Source organism: Harpia harpyja, chromosome 1 (genome assembly GCF_026419915.1).
Source record: "Harpia harpyja isolate bHarHar1 chromosome 1, bHarHar1 primary haplotype, whole genome shotgun sequence".
NCBI lineage: Eukaryota > Metazoa > Chordata > Aves > Accipitriformes > Accipitridae > Harpia > Harpia harpyja.
The window spans coordinates 48,698,194-48,712,583 of NC_068940.1; the positions used below are offsets into that span (position 1 = coordinate 48,698,194).

Sequence of the window (14,390 nt, forward strand, 5' to 3'; positions counted from 1 at the left end):
CAAGTTCACTTTGCTTGTAAATAGTTATTTGACCTTTTCTCACTGTCTTTTCACATATTCCTGCACTGATATTCCAAATAAAAAGAAGGCTGGAAAGACGCGTGTGAGTTTGGTTTAATTACCTGAAGCACTTCCGTGCATTTAGTTGAGGGTTCAGCTTCAATCATACCTGCTGTGGCAACTGTATTAAACTTCAGTTTAATAGACATTAGAGCAGAAATATAACATCCATCAGAAACATGAGAACAATTTCCATCTTTTTCTTTTTTATTTAACCACATAAGTACATGTCAACAGTTGGCATAAACTTCAAAAAATACAGTACCTTTTTGTGTTGTAACACTAGTCACAATGTTTATATAAAGATTTTTTCCTGCTTCTTTGAATTCAATTAACATTTTAAAAAGTGACTTCCCAAAAGCCCTTTTTGTGATAGTTTCCTTATAGAAATTTTTCCAAAATCTATTCTGTAAAAGTTAAAAAGCTAATGCATTTTCAGCCATTCTCCCTCACCCTCTCAATAAAACAGATTTAAAAAAAATAAGAAGTCTTAGAATACTGATCAGTTGTTACACTACTACTTTATCATAGGTTCCCATTTAATTGATACTGTTATAGGTGTGATGGATGCTATTCCCACAGCACCTAATATTGCTAGATGCTATTAGGGCTAAAAAGACCAGTCATATCAATAGACTGATGGCCGAACAAAAAAAACCAAAACAAAACAAAAACCAAACCCAACCAAAATAAAACAAAAAACAAACCAAAAAAACAACAACAAAAACCACAAAAAAACCCCAAGCCAAAACAAAACCAAAACATGAATGATACACAGAGAAGCACTAGACTTTAGAAGTCTTATACTGTAGAATCACAACTGACTGTGATACTTCCCAAGGGCAATAAACATATAAAAATTCTATCAAGTCAGTTAAACAACTAAAGGGTGTCCTCGGAAAGTGAATTCTCTAAATTCTTTATTACCTATAATATTGACGTGACACCGAGATGACAGAAAAACTACAGAACCAGTCTAATATTGTCAGAGCAATTATACCCAAACAATTGACTATACCCATATCACAATTATGGTTAAATCTCATTTTTCTTTAATGCTGCTGATAAAATCCAGGCAGGATCTAATACATGGGGAAAGAAAATAGGGCATAAATTTTGCAAGTAATTTCTTATCAAGTTAGGCGCTGAAGGTCTAGTTAAGGCAGTGAAGGATTTATTTACTATCTTTCTAAGGCTATGACAGATTTTTCCTGAATAAAGCATTTTCCCTTAAAAACTTCACGTATATTACGCCAGCTTATTCTGAATGCATAAGAATGCTAAAAATCCTTGGACACTGAGAAGCTAAACTATTGCTCACTGCAAATATTACCCTTATTAGTCTTTTTTAATATCAGTAAGATTCCAAGAACATGCACCTAAATAATGAAGTTTCAAGTCTGCCTACAAACTTTTCCATTTCAAGAGCAAGCTTAAAAGCATGTGTTAAAGTGATCCAAAATGATGAATGTTCTTAATCCTCTCAAAGAAAAAAAAATGTATTTTTCTCAGGCGACTAGTGAAACTACATGACTTTTAAGAGAATTTCTAGTATCACGTTGTCCAGAAGGGAGATGGGTAATGAAAGTGACATGAGAAATGTGACGCCAGATGCTATAGCACCATTCCTTTTGTTCCTAGCTGCTAGCACCAAAGCTTTAAACAAACTTGCTTTGCTAAGACATTCTGACAGTCCCATTTCACAATATCATTGGTTTTGAGAATGGAGTTACTTTCCATAGCTACTTTTAACTCTTTCTGATTCAGTGTTAAACAAAATGTGCAAACATATAATCATTTGCATAGCAAATCTCAAGGGACTGACCCCGAAATAGAAATCCAAACTGTTAGGTTTAAGATATTTCTATAATCAGAATTCACTTAAAATGGTAAAAAATAAAATACACATTCTTCCATCTTAAGTCTAGTAGAAAAGGTATTTCTGATTTAGAATTCTTCTAGTTACTAGTTTAAAAAGTTGAAAGACTGATGGTTCTTTGCACTGCGATGTTACTCCTTTAGAACCTTCAAGACTCTGTAATTGCTATTTTCAAATACTGTGATGAAATATGGCCTGGAATCCTTGCTCATAAGGGTACATAAAGGAATTTTGCCACTATTAGCAGGATCTTCGACATCCCAAATTTCAGGCATACTGCAACCAGGCCTGGAAAACATATGAATATGAAAAGAGAAATGAAGAAATGCCATCAAAAAACATACAGCTTGCTGAACTCAGTTTTATAACCCCCCACCATGAATACTTGATTGTGCCAGCTATATTTTTTTTTCTTTATACTAGAAATTCTTATCAGATTATAAAATCAATACATATAGTAGTAATTTTAAAAATAGTATTGGAGAATGTGTAAAATTTGTCTGCTTTTGTGCTTACATTATTAGAAAGAATTAATTTGGAGGAGGAAGCACATAAACCAACTCAAATTATACGATATACATTACCAGGGACCCTTAAAACTTCCTATAAAATGGAGGGTGATGTTCACACTTGTAACATTTCAAAAGAAAACTCAGGAAATAAAACACCTTTTTAAGAAAAAAAGTAGTACCTCCTTGCTTTTTTACTAAAGACACAGAACCAACAGTTATCTTTTGAAGTTAGAATTACTGAGAATTTCCTAATTTTGTCAAAGATAAGAGCAAAGAAATAAAACAGATTCATTTCACTTTATTCTAAATGCAAAGAAACTAAAATAAACAATCCAAAGTAATTGTGTTCTGAAGGCCAAAAATTGGAGAGACAGGAAAAAACAAAAAACCCCACAACACACAAAAACAAAACAAAAAAAGCCACAGCTTAAATGCGACAGAATTTTCAGTGACCAGCAATGGTCATAATATTTTGGTGCTCAAACTATCTTTTACTCTGCACTTTTTATTCATACTAGGCTTTCATTATACACACACATCTGTTCTTGCCATCACAGAATAATGACTTGTTTCCTTTGTGAATCAATTCTGTATTTTACAGTGAAGTTTAAAAATACATACAACACAGCTTTTCATGTGCACACAAAGACCACAAGGCTGCTAATGTGGGTAAAGTTAACTATACTTATTAGTATCTGGAGACACTGGACAAAAATGTATTTTGGATACTTAATAAAGCACAGATCAGCATTTCAAAACTAGTACTTGATATGAATCTTAGACTACATATTTGAGCAGCGTATCATTCTTGTGAGAAGGAGAGAGATTACTCACTTTTTTCTGCTTACGCACAATGACTCTTCCAGAATGTAGTAATTAACTCCTAGTTTTATCAATTCTCTTTTTACTTCTTTTGCAGGTTTTCGACTGTACATGGAATACACTACTTTAGTTCTGGCCCTTCAAAAACAGAAATGTAAAAGTTAGCTAGCAACATAGAATGAAAATGTAAGCTTTAACTTTATACTAGACAGGAAGGCTTTTTATTTCACAGGACAATTAGGCTAAACAAAGTTTAAATTAATAGTGCCATTTGCTGTAATGTGATTATTTCTTCACAAATACAATGACTCCAAGAAAAATGCATACAGCCCTTTCATTTTCTGTAGCAGGAGACAACTTTGTCACAAGATCCATGGTCACTGTGAACAGAAAATGTAAAGATGTCAAAGCAACGTATTCACCATATAATAGTCAAGGCTAGAAACAACCTTGCTTGGACTGGAGGCAATCAGAAGAAATCATCTGCCAAGTCTCTCCGCGAAAGGTCATACTCATTGCCCTTGTTCAGACTTTTTAAAATGCAAAGTGCAAGACCTGATGGCTGCCTATCCTGAATCAAGCAAAATCATCCCCTGTAAACCATGATCCTGTTTATATTACCCAGTAATATCCTCCTTTGATTGTGCAAAGCATGACGTTGTTGATTCCCATTAATTTTCTGATACTGTATCACCTCTACCTTATTTTCCCCAAACATGCCCTGTCCTATATTTTTGTAGTTATAATAGAATATTTGAGTTGGAAGGGACCTATAGTGATCATCTAGTCCAACTGCCTGACCAATTCAGGGCTGACCAAAACTTAAAGCCAGTTAATGCCAGACACAGAACTAAGGACATAAGGCATGTAAAATGAATCCCCTCCTTATCTCCTTTATCCCTCTCTATCTTGTTGTTTTCTTGGGGTTTTTTTTAACCAGTTTTACCAAATTACCAAAAAATGATGCTATGATATTAAAATTAAAAAAAGAAATTAATGACCTTTTCAGATAAATCAATTTAGAAAAATTTCCTGATTTTGAAAATGACGAAGTACAAAACTCAGTAATTCCATTACAAAATTTCAGTTTCAACTAGTCTTAATATTTGAATAATTAGATATATTATCATGAAAAAAAAGACAACCAATCACAGAAAGCTAATAGGAATAACTAACTGGCTATCTTGAGAAAAAAAAATCCGGTCTGTCTACAATGTCAGGAGTAACTAGAATGAAGAAAGGATACAAGAGTACACATTAATTTGAATTCCATAATTATATTCTGATTTTTTTGTAAGTTTGAAGCCATATCTATCCTACAGTACATCCTTTCTGAGGAATACAAATGCTGAAGAAATACTGCATGTGTTTTCAATGTGACTAAAGTAACAAATCAAGTTCTATGGGGTTTTAACAAATTTTACAATGTAACGCGATGCCATTCCTACTGTGTATTACCAGCATTAAGAGAATCAATAGCAAATAAAAATAAATCCTCAACTTCAAAATTTACCTTAATCCTGCATCTTCATAGTGAGGATGATTTACAATAGGACGAAGTGTAGACAGTTTAACACTTGCCATTGTAGGCATTGCTCCTGCAAAAACTGCATCTGAAATACAGAATGAAAGGCATGTTTGAAATGAAGAATCAAGCAGTAAAAGCAAAGAAGCAATTGTCAAATATCTAAACAGTAATCCTGAAGAAAAACATAAAAAGAGGGTAGGGTGCTCTTTTCGAAAAGGCCTTACATAGCACCAACAGGAGATGCATTTTTCTTTTTTAAACCTTGAACTCAGTAAAAGTCATTAGATAACTAAACATCTAAGAACGGAGATGGAATACATCTTATTTTTTCTTGAATGGGTAGAATAACATATTCATTATGACAACAAGTTTTTGTCACTTCTTACACCATTGTTAAATGACCAATAAAATCTCAGTCCATTTCAGCTCGAAAGCATTTTCCTGCTAAAAAGGTAACTACTTTCCAGCTAGTTTTCCGACACTTTTACTCATTTCAGTAAAAGGACAAATGCAACCACAACACACACACTTTGAATTCTCTTCTAGCAAAATGATGATCATGGACCCACATACAGGACCAGTGTCATTTAAGTAAAAACCTATTTAAATTGGACTTTGCAAAAACACTTTCATTGTAGAAATATTACACCAGGGGCTAGAACCTCCAGACTGGTAGCATGGAGTCTAGCAAAGCAAGCTTTTGGTGGTTTTTTTTTTTTCATTTGAGATAACTTCTATATGGACAAGTGTACGTGATTAAACCATGGCTTTAGGATAGTCCCAAGGCAAAGCCACAGATAGTTAAGTAGCAATACCTCTGCACTCATTCATACCAAGTTCTATAGTTACATCTCACAGTAAATGGGGAACATCATACATTATTGAACAGTTTACCTTGTCTGGTATTGACTTTTATCCACTCTAAGAGTTCCTCCTGTGGCAAATTGCTAAATTCTCCCATGATGTTCCACTGAGTTTGAAGGTTTGCTGATCCCTCTATTGCCATCAATGCTAAAATAGCAAAGACCAATGTTTTGGGCTGGATTTTACAGAAGAGCCATCCAAACAACTGAAATGCAAGAATCAATTAATTTCTAGACAACAATTCTATAATGTTGTATGCAGCACAATTCATTTTTATTTCTCTATAAGGAACCAAACATATATTACAATATGAAACATCTCTGCTATTGCTTCTCCACTAAACTTCAGTGAGACCTCATGAGAAGTATTCAAAATTGACATTAATGCAGCTTTTAAAGTTGTAGGTCAAATGTCAAATTCTGCAAGTAAAGATGATTCAATAATCCTAACTGCACTTTTACAGAATTTTATCTATTTATATCAAGAGTTTCTAGCTATAGTATACGGATTAGAGATTGTACTGCAAACTTCCAAAAACATATCAAAAAAGCAGACTTTGGGGATATAAGGTTAATGTTGCTTTATATCCTACTCTTCCCTTTCTTGAACTGAAAAAGATGGCCCTTAGCATTTTTGCCTAAAAATAGTTTGCTGGAGGGTCTAAGCAAATACTCATCAATAAGTGAAATGGGTAGTTAAGAAAAAAGTACCAAATTTGCTATGCTGAAGTTTAGTTTGAGCAAGAATACTTCATCTCATCCATATCTGACCTAAACCACAAATAAAACAAAGAATTACTTTTTTTTCCCCAAGCTATTGTTAATTAGAAGGCTTCACATTTCAAAAATATCAAACCTGCACTAAATAATTAAAAAAATGGGTAAAGATATTCTGAATGAAATGTATTTAAAACATGAAAAGTTTCACAGTAAAACCTCCCACTAGGCTGACTACACCAATTAGATAGTGTATGTTATCTTTGTTATAAAATAACTGTTAACTACTTTAGATTACTAAACCCCTCAAGCCACGTCTCCAAAAATACAGTGCACTCTACTCTCATCCTCAAAGACTTGCTAAACACTCTAGCAAGAACAGCAATAGCATCCAGGGAAATTTAATATACCAAATATGCCTGACCACTGTGAAGGTCTAGAAGGATAAAGTGAAACGAATTCATTTGTACACTACTCTACATGAGCAAACCTCCTTTTTACCAGTAGTTGCAAAAATCTCACTTCAAGAACATGTCAGAACTTTAGAATTCTTTATTGATTTCCATGGCTTTTCAAATCCAAGAAAATCACATTCCTATCATACTTTTATAAAACCTCATTAATGTTCGAAGTATCTAAATTTACCACTATTTTGTTTACATAAAGACCCTAGAATGGTCAAACATCTATGCAACGCAAAAGAAGCATTTCTTTTATGGGATGCTGTTCCTCATGTGGTTTTTATATTGATTTAAGGTTTTTTATTTGGTTTTGTCAAATTAATACATTAAGACTTTCTCCAGCTATTTTTCTTTGCTTTCAAAATTTCCACTCAGGACAGTGTAATTCCTTCGAACAGAAAGGGGAAATAAATGTGTGGATGTAAACAGTTATCATTTTTATTGTCCATCAGGTGCCACAAGCTGCAACACTGAGGTAACAGAAAGTACACAGATTCATGCAGTGGGCTGAAAGAACACAACATAAAAAATCCCTTTTCCATTTGCAGAATAATTCCAGTATGTCTTTTGCCTATTTTTTCATTTTTGGTTTGTGTTATGTCCATCTCAGGCTGACTGTTCACTAATAAAAGGATATATTTTGAAAGGCAGCTGCTTAACACATTATCTAGCTATAGCCTCAAAATAAATTAGTTATACTAAAAAACCACTGCAGGTAAACTTCCATGGTCTGCTAGAGGAAAGGATAGAGTTGACCTCAATTACAATAAGATAACTGCACATGTTAAATTTGCTTAAATTTTTCTGGCATCTGTAAAAACAAATTGTTGCTTATTAACTTCCCCTTTATGCAAACACCTAAAACTTTACATAATGATAAAGGTACCGAGTGTTAATCAATTGTTTGGTCACAAGACCCATTTCCCCTTCTCATCTCCCTCCATCGCAGCAATTCTTCTGAATCAGTATTGTATACATGGTCAGATTTTTCAACCTCAAAATACTACTTCTGCTCAACAGCCAGTATGACAGAAAAAGCTCACTAAAAACCACTTGCTATTTTCCTGACCCTACCAAAAAATAAGCAGTTTTCTTATCCCCTTGCTTGCTTAAGTCAGAGCAGTCTTAGAAGTGGTCTGATCCACAGCAGCTTAACAGCCTTATGAGCCAGTGTTTCTCTCTCATGCTGAAGCCAGTCATGTATTACCTGGAAGATTACAAGCTGCTCCCTACTAAAGAAAGAGTACATCAGTCAGACCAGAAAAAATTCTGCTTGTCTTTTACAGGTATCAATCAGCACCAACCTATGGAACATGCTGAACAGGCAAAAGAACCTTCGCTGATAACAAGACAAGGGAATTAATTTTATTTTTACTTACGTTGTTCACCTAAAGTTAGGTGCTCTTGAACACAGGTACGTACTTCTCTCTCCTAAGGCCCAAGCCAGGGCCAGGATAATCACAGGCCTTATTATATGGGGCAGCTGGTCATTTATCATCTGCACAGAACAACTGTCCAAACTGCAGGAATCTAAAGCCTTACCTTCCCTAGCATTCAAGACCTACTTCCTTCAAGCCAACTATGCCTCCATGAAGCTGCAAAGGAGGAAGAAAAGGTCACTGGACCCAAGCCATCTGGTCCAACTGGGGCAGCTTCCAGAAGAGGTTCTCATCTGCATTTGTGGCTTCTTGAGAAGCCTACTCTCACTCTACAACCATAGGAAACAGCAGAACAACCAAAGGGCCAAAATGCAGTTGGATACAGAAGAAAATATTGATAAAATACTCTGAACCTGTCCCTTCTTCCAATATTTACGCAGTGATAACGTGTAGCATCCTCTAAGATCTAAACCACAATGATCACGAAAAGCACCAGTTTTCATTAACTGGCCTGATAACCTTAGTTGCAGTACTAAAACAAAAAACCACAATGAGCCAGGATGACTTACTGTAGTGCCATTACTCAGGTGCTTTAAAAAAAGAAATAAAAAGATCACCAGCCGAAATCTTTTACTAATTTGCCATGTAGAGGCTAACTTACTATACAGAAAAAAGCAAATGAGGCTATGTATTAATAGAAACCATTCCTAGCAGCTCATTTTTCAGTCATTACCAGTTGCAAGGTACTTTTTCCTATCTTTCAGAGATTATTTCTCTCCATACAGCAAAAAAAAAGCAGTTCAGATTTTTTTGGTTTTCAATTCTCTGAAGGCTAAGAGGCCTTTTCCTGTGGCACAAAATACAGAAATACTTTCAGTTCTAAACTTCACCCACTGGAAAATTCTATAAAAATTTTTCAATAACAGGGTAGAAAAACCCATCAATTTTCTTCTAGGAACACACAGTTAAAACAAGAAGAACTAAGAACAAATTAACTTTGGACACAACTCCTTTATATTGTAATTGTTCTCTAGCAGTCGTATGTCAGAAGGAAATAAGACTTCTTTTTTTGCTTTTTGCTTTTATGACTTGTGAAAAGCAATTTCATTTCAAATTACTCAGAAACACCTCGTTAAAGTTCATTTACAAACTACATTTAACCACAGTGTAACTGCTACTACTTAAACAACCAGACCATCTAAGAGGACACCAATGCCTCAACAACAACTAACTAAAAGCTGGGAAATACCATAACAAATGTGAACCTTACAGAATAGCAAAAGTGTACAGGAAATTCTTAAGTCCCAATACTCAGTTACAAGGTGGATAAATAAAGTTACTTTTTGAAGAGTTTTTGACACTTTTTTAGCATTTTCTATGTTCACTGTATAGATTCATTTGATGTTGGCAAACACTCAGCACTTCTACCTATGCCAAGTAACGAAACAGCCATCAAGAAAGTGAAGAGCACAATATTTAAGCAGACTGATACTGTGTAGCCTGTCCAGCATTATAAAGAACTGTCCTTCCATGAAAGAACATCCAGGGAAGCAATCCTGTTTTCTGGGAAACAATCATTTGTTCAGCTGCCTTAACAAGGAACAGCTTTCTCCTCTTTGCATAATTCTGTCTCACCTTCCAGTTGTATGACACAAGTGTCAGATGTTCCACAGACAGTAACTGCTTTCACCATACAACCCTAATTCACCTTTAGGACAGGCTTCAGCCACAGATATTGTGGGAAAAACAATGTTTATTGGGCATTATAGCCTGTATCATACTGCATATGCACAAGGCAGCCAATGTTGTACACACACCGTCAGTTGTGGCACTCCAGATTTTGAGTACTGAACTTTGTAATGTTACTCTTGTATTCTTTCAATTTTCAGCAAACCTAATGACTCAGGTTTCTTATTAAAATCCTAATTTTCTTCCCCAGCCATTGCTAGTTTCCCCACTCTGTCAAATATTTTTTTCTTTTTCCTTCTTCTGTATTATGTCCGCAACAGTTCTTACTACTGGATTCTTTCTCCCACTCATCCTCATAGTGGTGTTCTCCATATAGACATTTTCATGAGTTCCCCATCTTATCTTCCCAAATTGTTTTCTTGTTAGTAAGCCCAGCTCACTATTAGTCATAATCTTTCACTCTTTCAATAGGGGATACTTACTTTATGTGATGCAAATAACACTTTCTACAAAATCACAGCATGGTTGAGGTTGGAAGGGACCTCTGAAGGTCATCTGGTCCAGCCCCCCTGCTCAAGCATGGCCACCTAGAGCCAGTTGCCCAGGACTGTGTCCAGATGGCTTTTGAATATGTCCAAGAATGGAGGCTCCACAACCTCCCTGGGCAACCTGTGCCAGGGTCTGGTCACCCTCACAGTGAAAAAGTGTTTCCTGATGTTCAGAGGGAACCTCCTGTGTTTCAGCATGTGCACACTGCCTCTGGTCCTGTCACTGGCCAGCACTGAAAAGAGCCTAGCTCTTCCCTCTTTGCACCCTCCTTCAGGTATTTGTACACATTGATAAGATCCCCCTGAGCTTTCTCTTCTCCAGGCTGCACAGTCCCAGCTCTCTCAGCCTTTCCTCATAGGAGAGATGCTCTAGTCCCTTAATCACCCTCATGACCTTTTGCTGAACTCTCTCCAGTATGTCTGTGCCTCTCTAGTACTGGGGAGCCCAGAACCAGTCCCAGTGCTGCAGCTGTGGCCTCACCAGTGCTGAAGAGGGGAAGGATCACCTCCCTCAACCTGCTGGCAACACTCCTTGTAATGCAGCCCAGGATACCGTTGGCCTTCTTCACAGCAAGGTTATGTTGCTGGCTCACATTCAATTTGGTGTCCACCAGAACTCCAGGCCCTTTTCTGCAAAGCAGCTTTCCAGCTGGGCAGCCCCCAGCATGTACTGGTGCCTGCAGCTGTTGCTCCCCAGGTGCTTCCCTTTGTTGAACTGCGTGAGGTTCCTGTCAGCCCATTTCTCCAGCCTGTTGAGGACCCTATGGATGGCAGCACACCCATCTGGTGTACCAGCCACTCCTCCCAGTTTTGTACCATCAGCAAACTTGCTGAGTCCGCCCCATCATCCAGACCATTAACAAAGGACATTGAATGGGATTGGACCCAGTATTGACCCCTGAGGTACATCTCTAGTTACTGGCCTTCAATCAGACTTTGTACTACTGATCACCCCTCTCTGGGCCCAGCCATTCAGTCAGTTTTCAATCTACCTTCCTGTCTGCTTCCCAGACAAAGGACTGCTTACCCTACTTTTGCTGCAGCTACAAAGCTCCTAAAACAGCTATTTAGATACAGATTCAATCAAGTTCACTTATCAAAACCACAGCTACTGAAACGTGGAAAGCCAATTCTAAGATTTTTTATATCTGGAGAAAATCTAGAAACAGTTGTTAGGCATATGACTTGATTCTTGAGGCTGAACTTTTCAACATGCAAGACTTCAAAACTATATTTCTGGAAAGAATTAATACCCCAAAAATATGCAAGGCAATAAGCTCTAAAGAGCTGTGAAAACACAGTGTAAACAAAGTCAAACACTGTTTGGATAAAATTAATAGTCAATAAAAAACTTGCAATGGCACAGAAATGTGTAAATAACTAAAATCCAGTGTATGCCTCCCTGTGCTCAAGCTCAATACACATCATATTAACTCATATAATAATACAATTGGACAAGTTGCATAAAACAAGATATTGGCTTTATTTGGGAAGAGGGGAGAATGGAACCATATTTTTTGACAGGCAATATAATCTGGTTTATTTTTAATGGTACACTCAGACTCAGCAATTACGCACACAGAAATTTGCTTTAGGACAAATATCTGGGTAATACTGTAAGTACTGAGATAGCTACAGGATTAAAAAAACACCTTACCTGCTTTGAACACACCAAGGAAGCCATAACACATAGATGTGGTGTCAAAAACAGTTTTAGTCTCATGATTAAAATTGCTAGGACACTGTATGCCAACAGCTGCAATGCATGGTATACCAGCTGAAAAAACCAAAACAAAACAAACCACACAGAAGCATAATATTTGCATACTTTTCATTTGTGTCTTAAAACATACAACTTCATTTTCAGTATAGCTTAAGTGACAAACTTGTCTGAAAAAGAGTCCAAGTCAAAGTAAAGATCTTCACATTTCAGATAGTGATAAGGACTTTGTTAACTTTTTTCTAAAGTCTTTGTAGTATGCTAAGGTATGGAACAACAGGAATGATAAACATTAACAATAAAACCAAAAGGAGCTGGAGAAATTGCTAGCTATGCAAAAGATCCTTGCTATTTAATACCTAAAATACCTAAGTATGAAATGAAAGAAGCAAATAAAATCATCCTTGATACTCACACAACCACAGGCAGCTTGCTTTAGTATTCTCAAAAAAGGTTAAAAAACATCAGAGATGTCACTCACCACTCCTAACATTGAATTTATGTTACTTGAAGTGCTGTGATAAATCAGAGGCATTTTTGCAGTCAGTGCTTTTATCTATCTGATTGATTATCATATTTTGAATGGCATGAGATTTCTCTCAGAGCACAAACCACAAATAAACTGGTGTTAAGAAACTTTTGCACTGTCCTTGCTGACTTAATTGCAAATAAAGAAACCACACATGAGAAAGCCGCCATTCAATTATATTTGTTGCATCATTTTATTAAAAGAACCACATGTAGAATTATTTTCATTATGGCATATTTCAAATCAGAATTTTAACGCCATCTGTCACATGAAACCCCAGTAAAGGAATCAATCTCCTTCTCAGTCTATATGGGGAAAATGGAAGGTCCAGCCCAATTTCAGTGTCTTTCTGTACTGCCGCAGCAAAAGCCCAAAAAACCCCTCTCTTGCACTGCCACCCCACCATTAGCTAGTGTATTTTTTTGTTCCAACGTTCCAGAGTTATTCTGGTGACATACTGGACCCAATTTAAGATGAGGAAATAAAACATGAAAATACTTACCTTCAAATAAACCACATATCAGGATCATACCATTGCAACCTGTATTTCAATACTGAGTATTCACATTAATTTATGAATAAAATTGTGCAGCAAAAGAATCTTACCTCACCATGATTAAAACGTTCCTCTCTGAATAAAAAACAGAAAACCACGTTATTTGTTTACGTACTACAGAAGCACTGGTTTTACTTTGAACTCATCTAAAGTGGCTCTAGACAACCGAACTAATCCAGCAGGCAAGAGTCAGCACCCACACAGATTTTTTTTTTCCCCTCTATAACAAGCTTTGTAGTACATTGCAAATCAGTAACTATCCTCCCCAATCCCTACATCTATTTTGAAATCTGAAAATTAATTTTAGCAGTTTTTTTAATTACTTCCATGAATTATTTCATATACAGAACAGCTTATTTAAAGAATGAAACTTCAGTAACGTAAGAGAGGCAGAGCACTCGTAACAAATGAGAGTCAGTAATTTACTCAGGTATTACATAGATTGATATTGGATTCTCACAAGGAAATACAAATGTGAAAAGACTCAAAATTGTGTATACTTTTTCTCCAAAAACATCTGTGAAGACAGGATGCTGAATCCTGCTCACATCTGTTGAAATTTTGATAATGGCCATTGGACTACAGAAAGCAGAGATCACTGAAATGATTAGTGATAAATTAAAAAAAAACAGGAAGCAAAAAATATGTCAGGGAAATAACAACATTCAATTGGACAAACTGACTGCTCTTGAGCACAGCATCAACAAGTGATGCTAAATGGCTGTGACAGTTAAGAGCATGTATTACAGATATTTAGAAAATAAAAATCAATACAGTTGGGATCCCTTCCTAAAGATGAAACTCGGGTATCTTTATGACCTGGAAAAAAAAAAAAAAACAAAAAACGGGGAGAAAAGAATTGCACTCACTATTTATAGGAGAAAAGCAAATAGGCACAAAAGCAAATATTGGTTTAGGAACAGAGCAGAAAAATAAATGACTAAACAGAAAATTTGGGGGTAAGAGTGTTAAGATGTCTAAAACTAAGTTCAGCGGCTAAACTTAGTCTTAGACATCCTATAAAAATACCACATATAGCACAGCCAAGCCATTCAGTTACTGAACTATACATAATTAATCCTTCAAAATGGGCCAACATAATGTAGAACTCTGAATTATTTAACATA

At 36.0% G+C, this 14,390-nt stretch overlaps 1 protein-coding gene across 1 annotated transcript in view; it reads right to left on the reverse strand.

Moving 5' to 3' along the window:
- Positions 1-249: 249 nt before the first annotated feature.
- The window catches only part of DPY19L1 (dpy-19 like C-mannosyltransferase 1), a 52,069-nt gene continuing 37,928 nt past the window's right edge, over positions 250-14,390 (reverse strand). The window contains 6 exon segments of the mRNA XM_052792671.1: positions 250-2,227; positions 3,286-3,411; positions 4,787-4,886; positions 5,696-5,870; positions 12,116-12,235; positions 13,314-13,338. Coding sequence (XP_052648631.1) covers positions 2,071-2,227; positions 3,286-3,411; positions 4,787-4,886; positions 5,696-5,870; positions 12,116-12,235; positions 13,314-13,338 — 703 coding nt within the window. The 3' untranslated portion in view covers positions 250-2,070.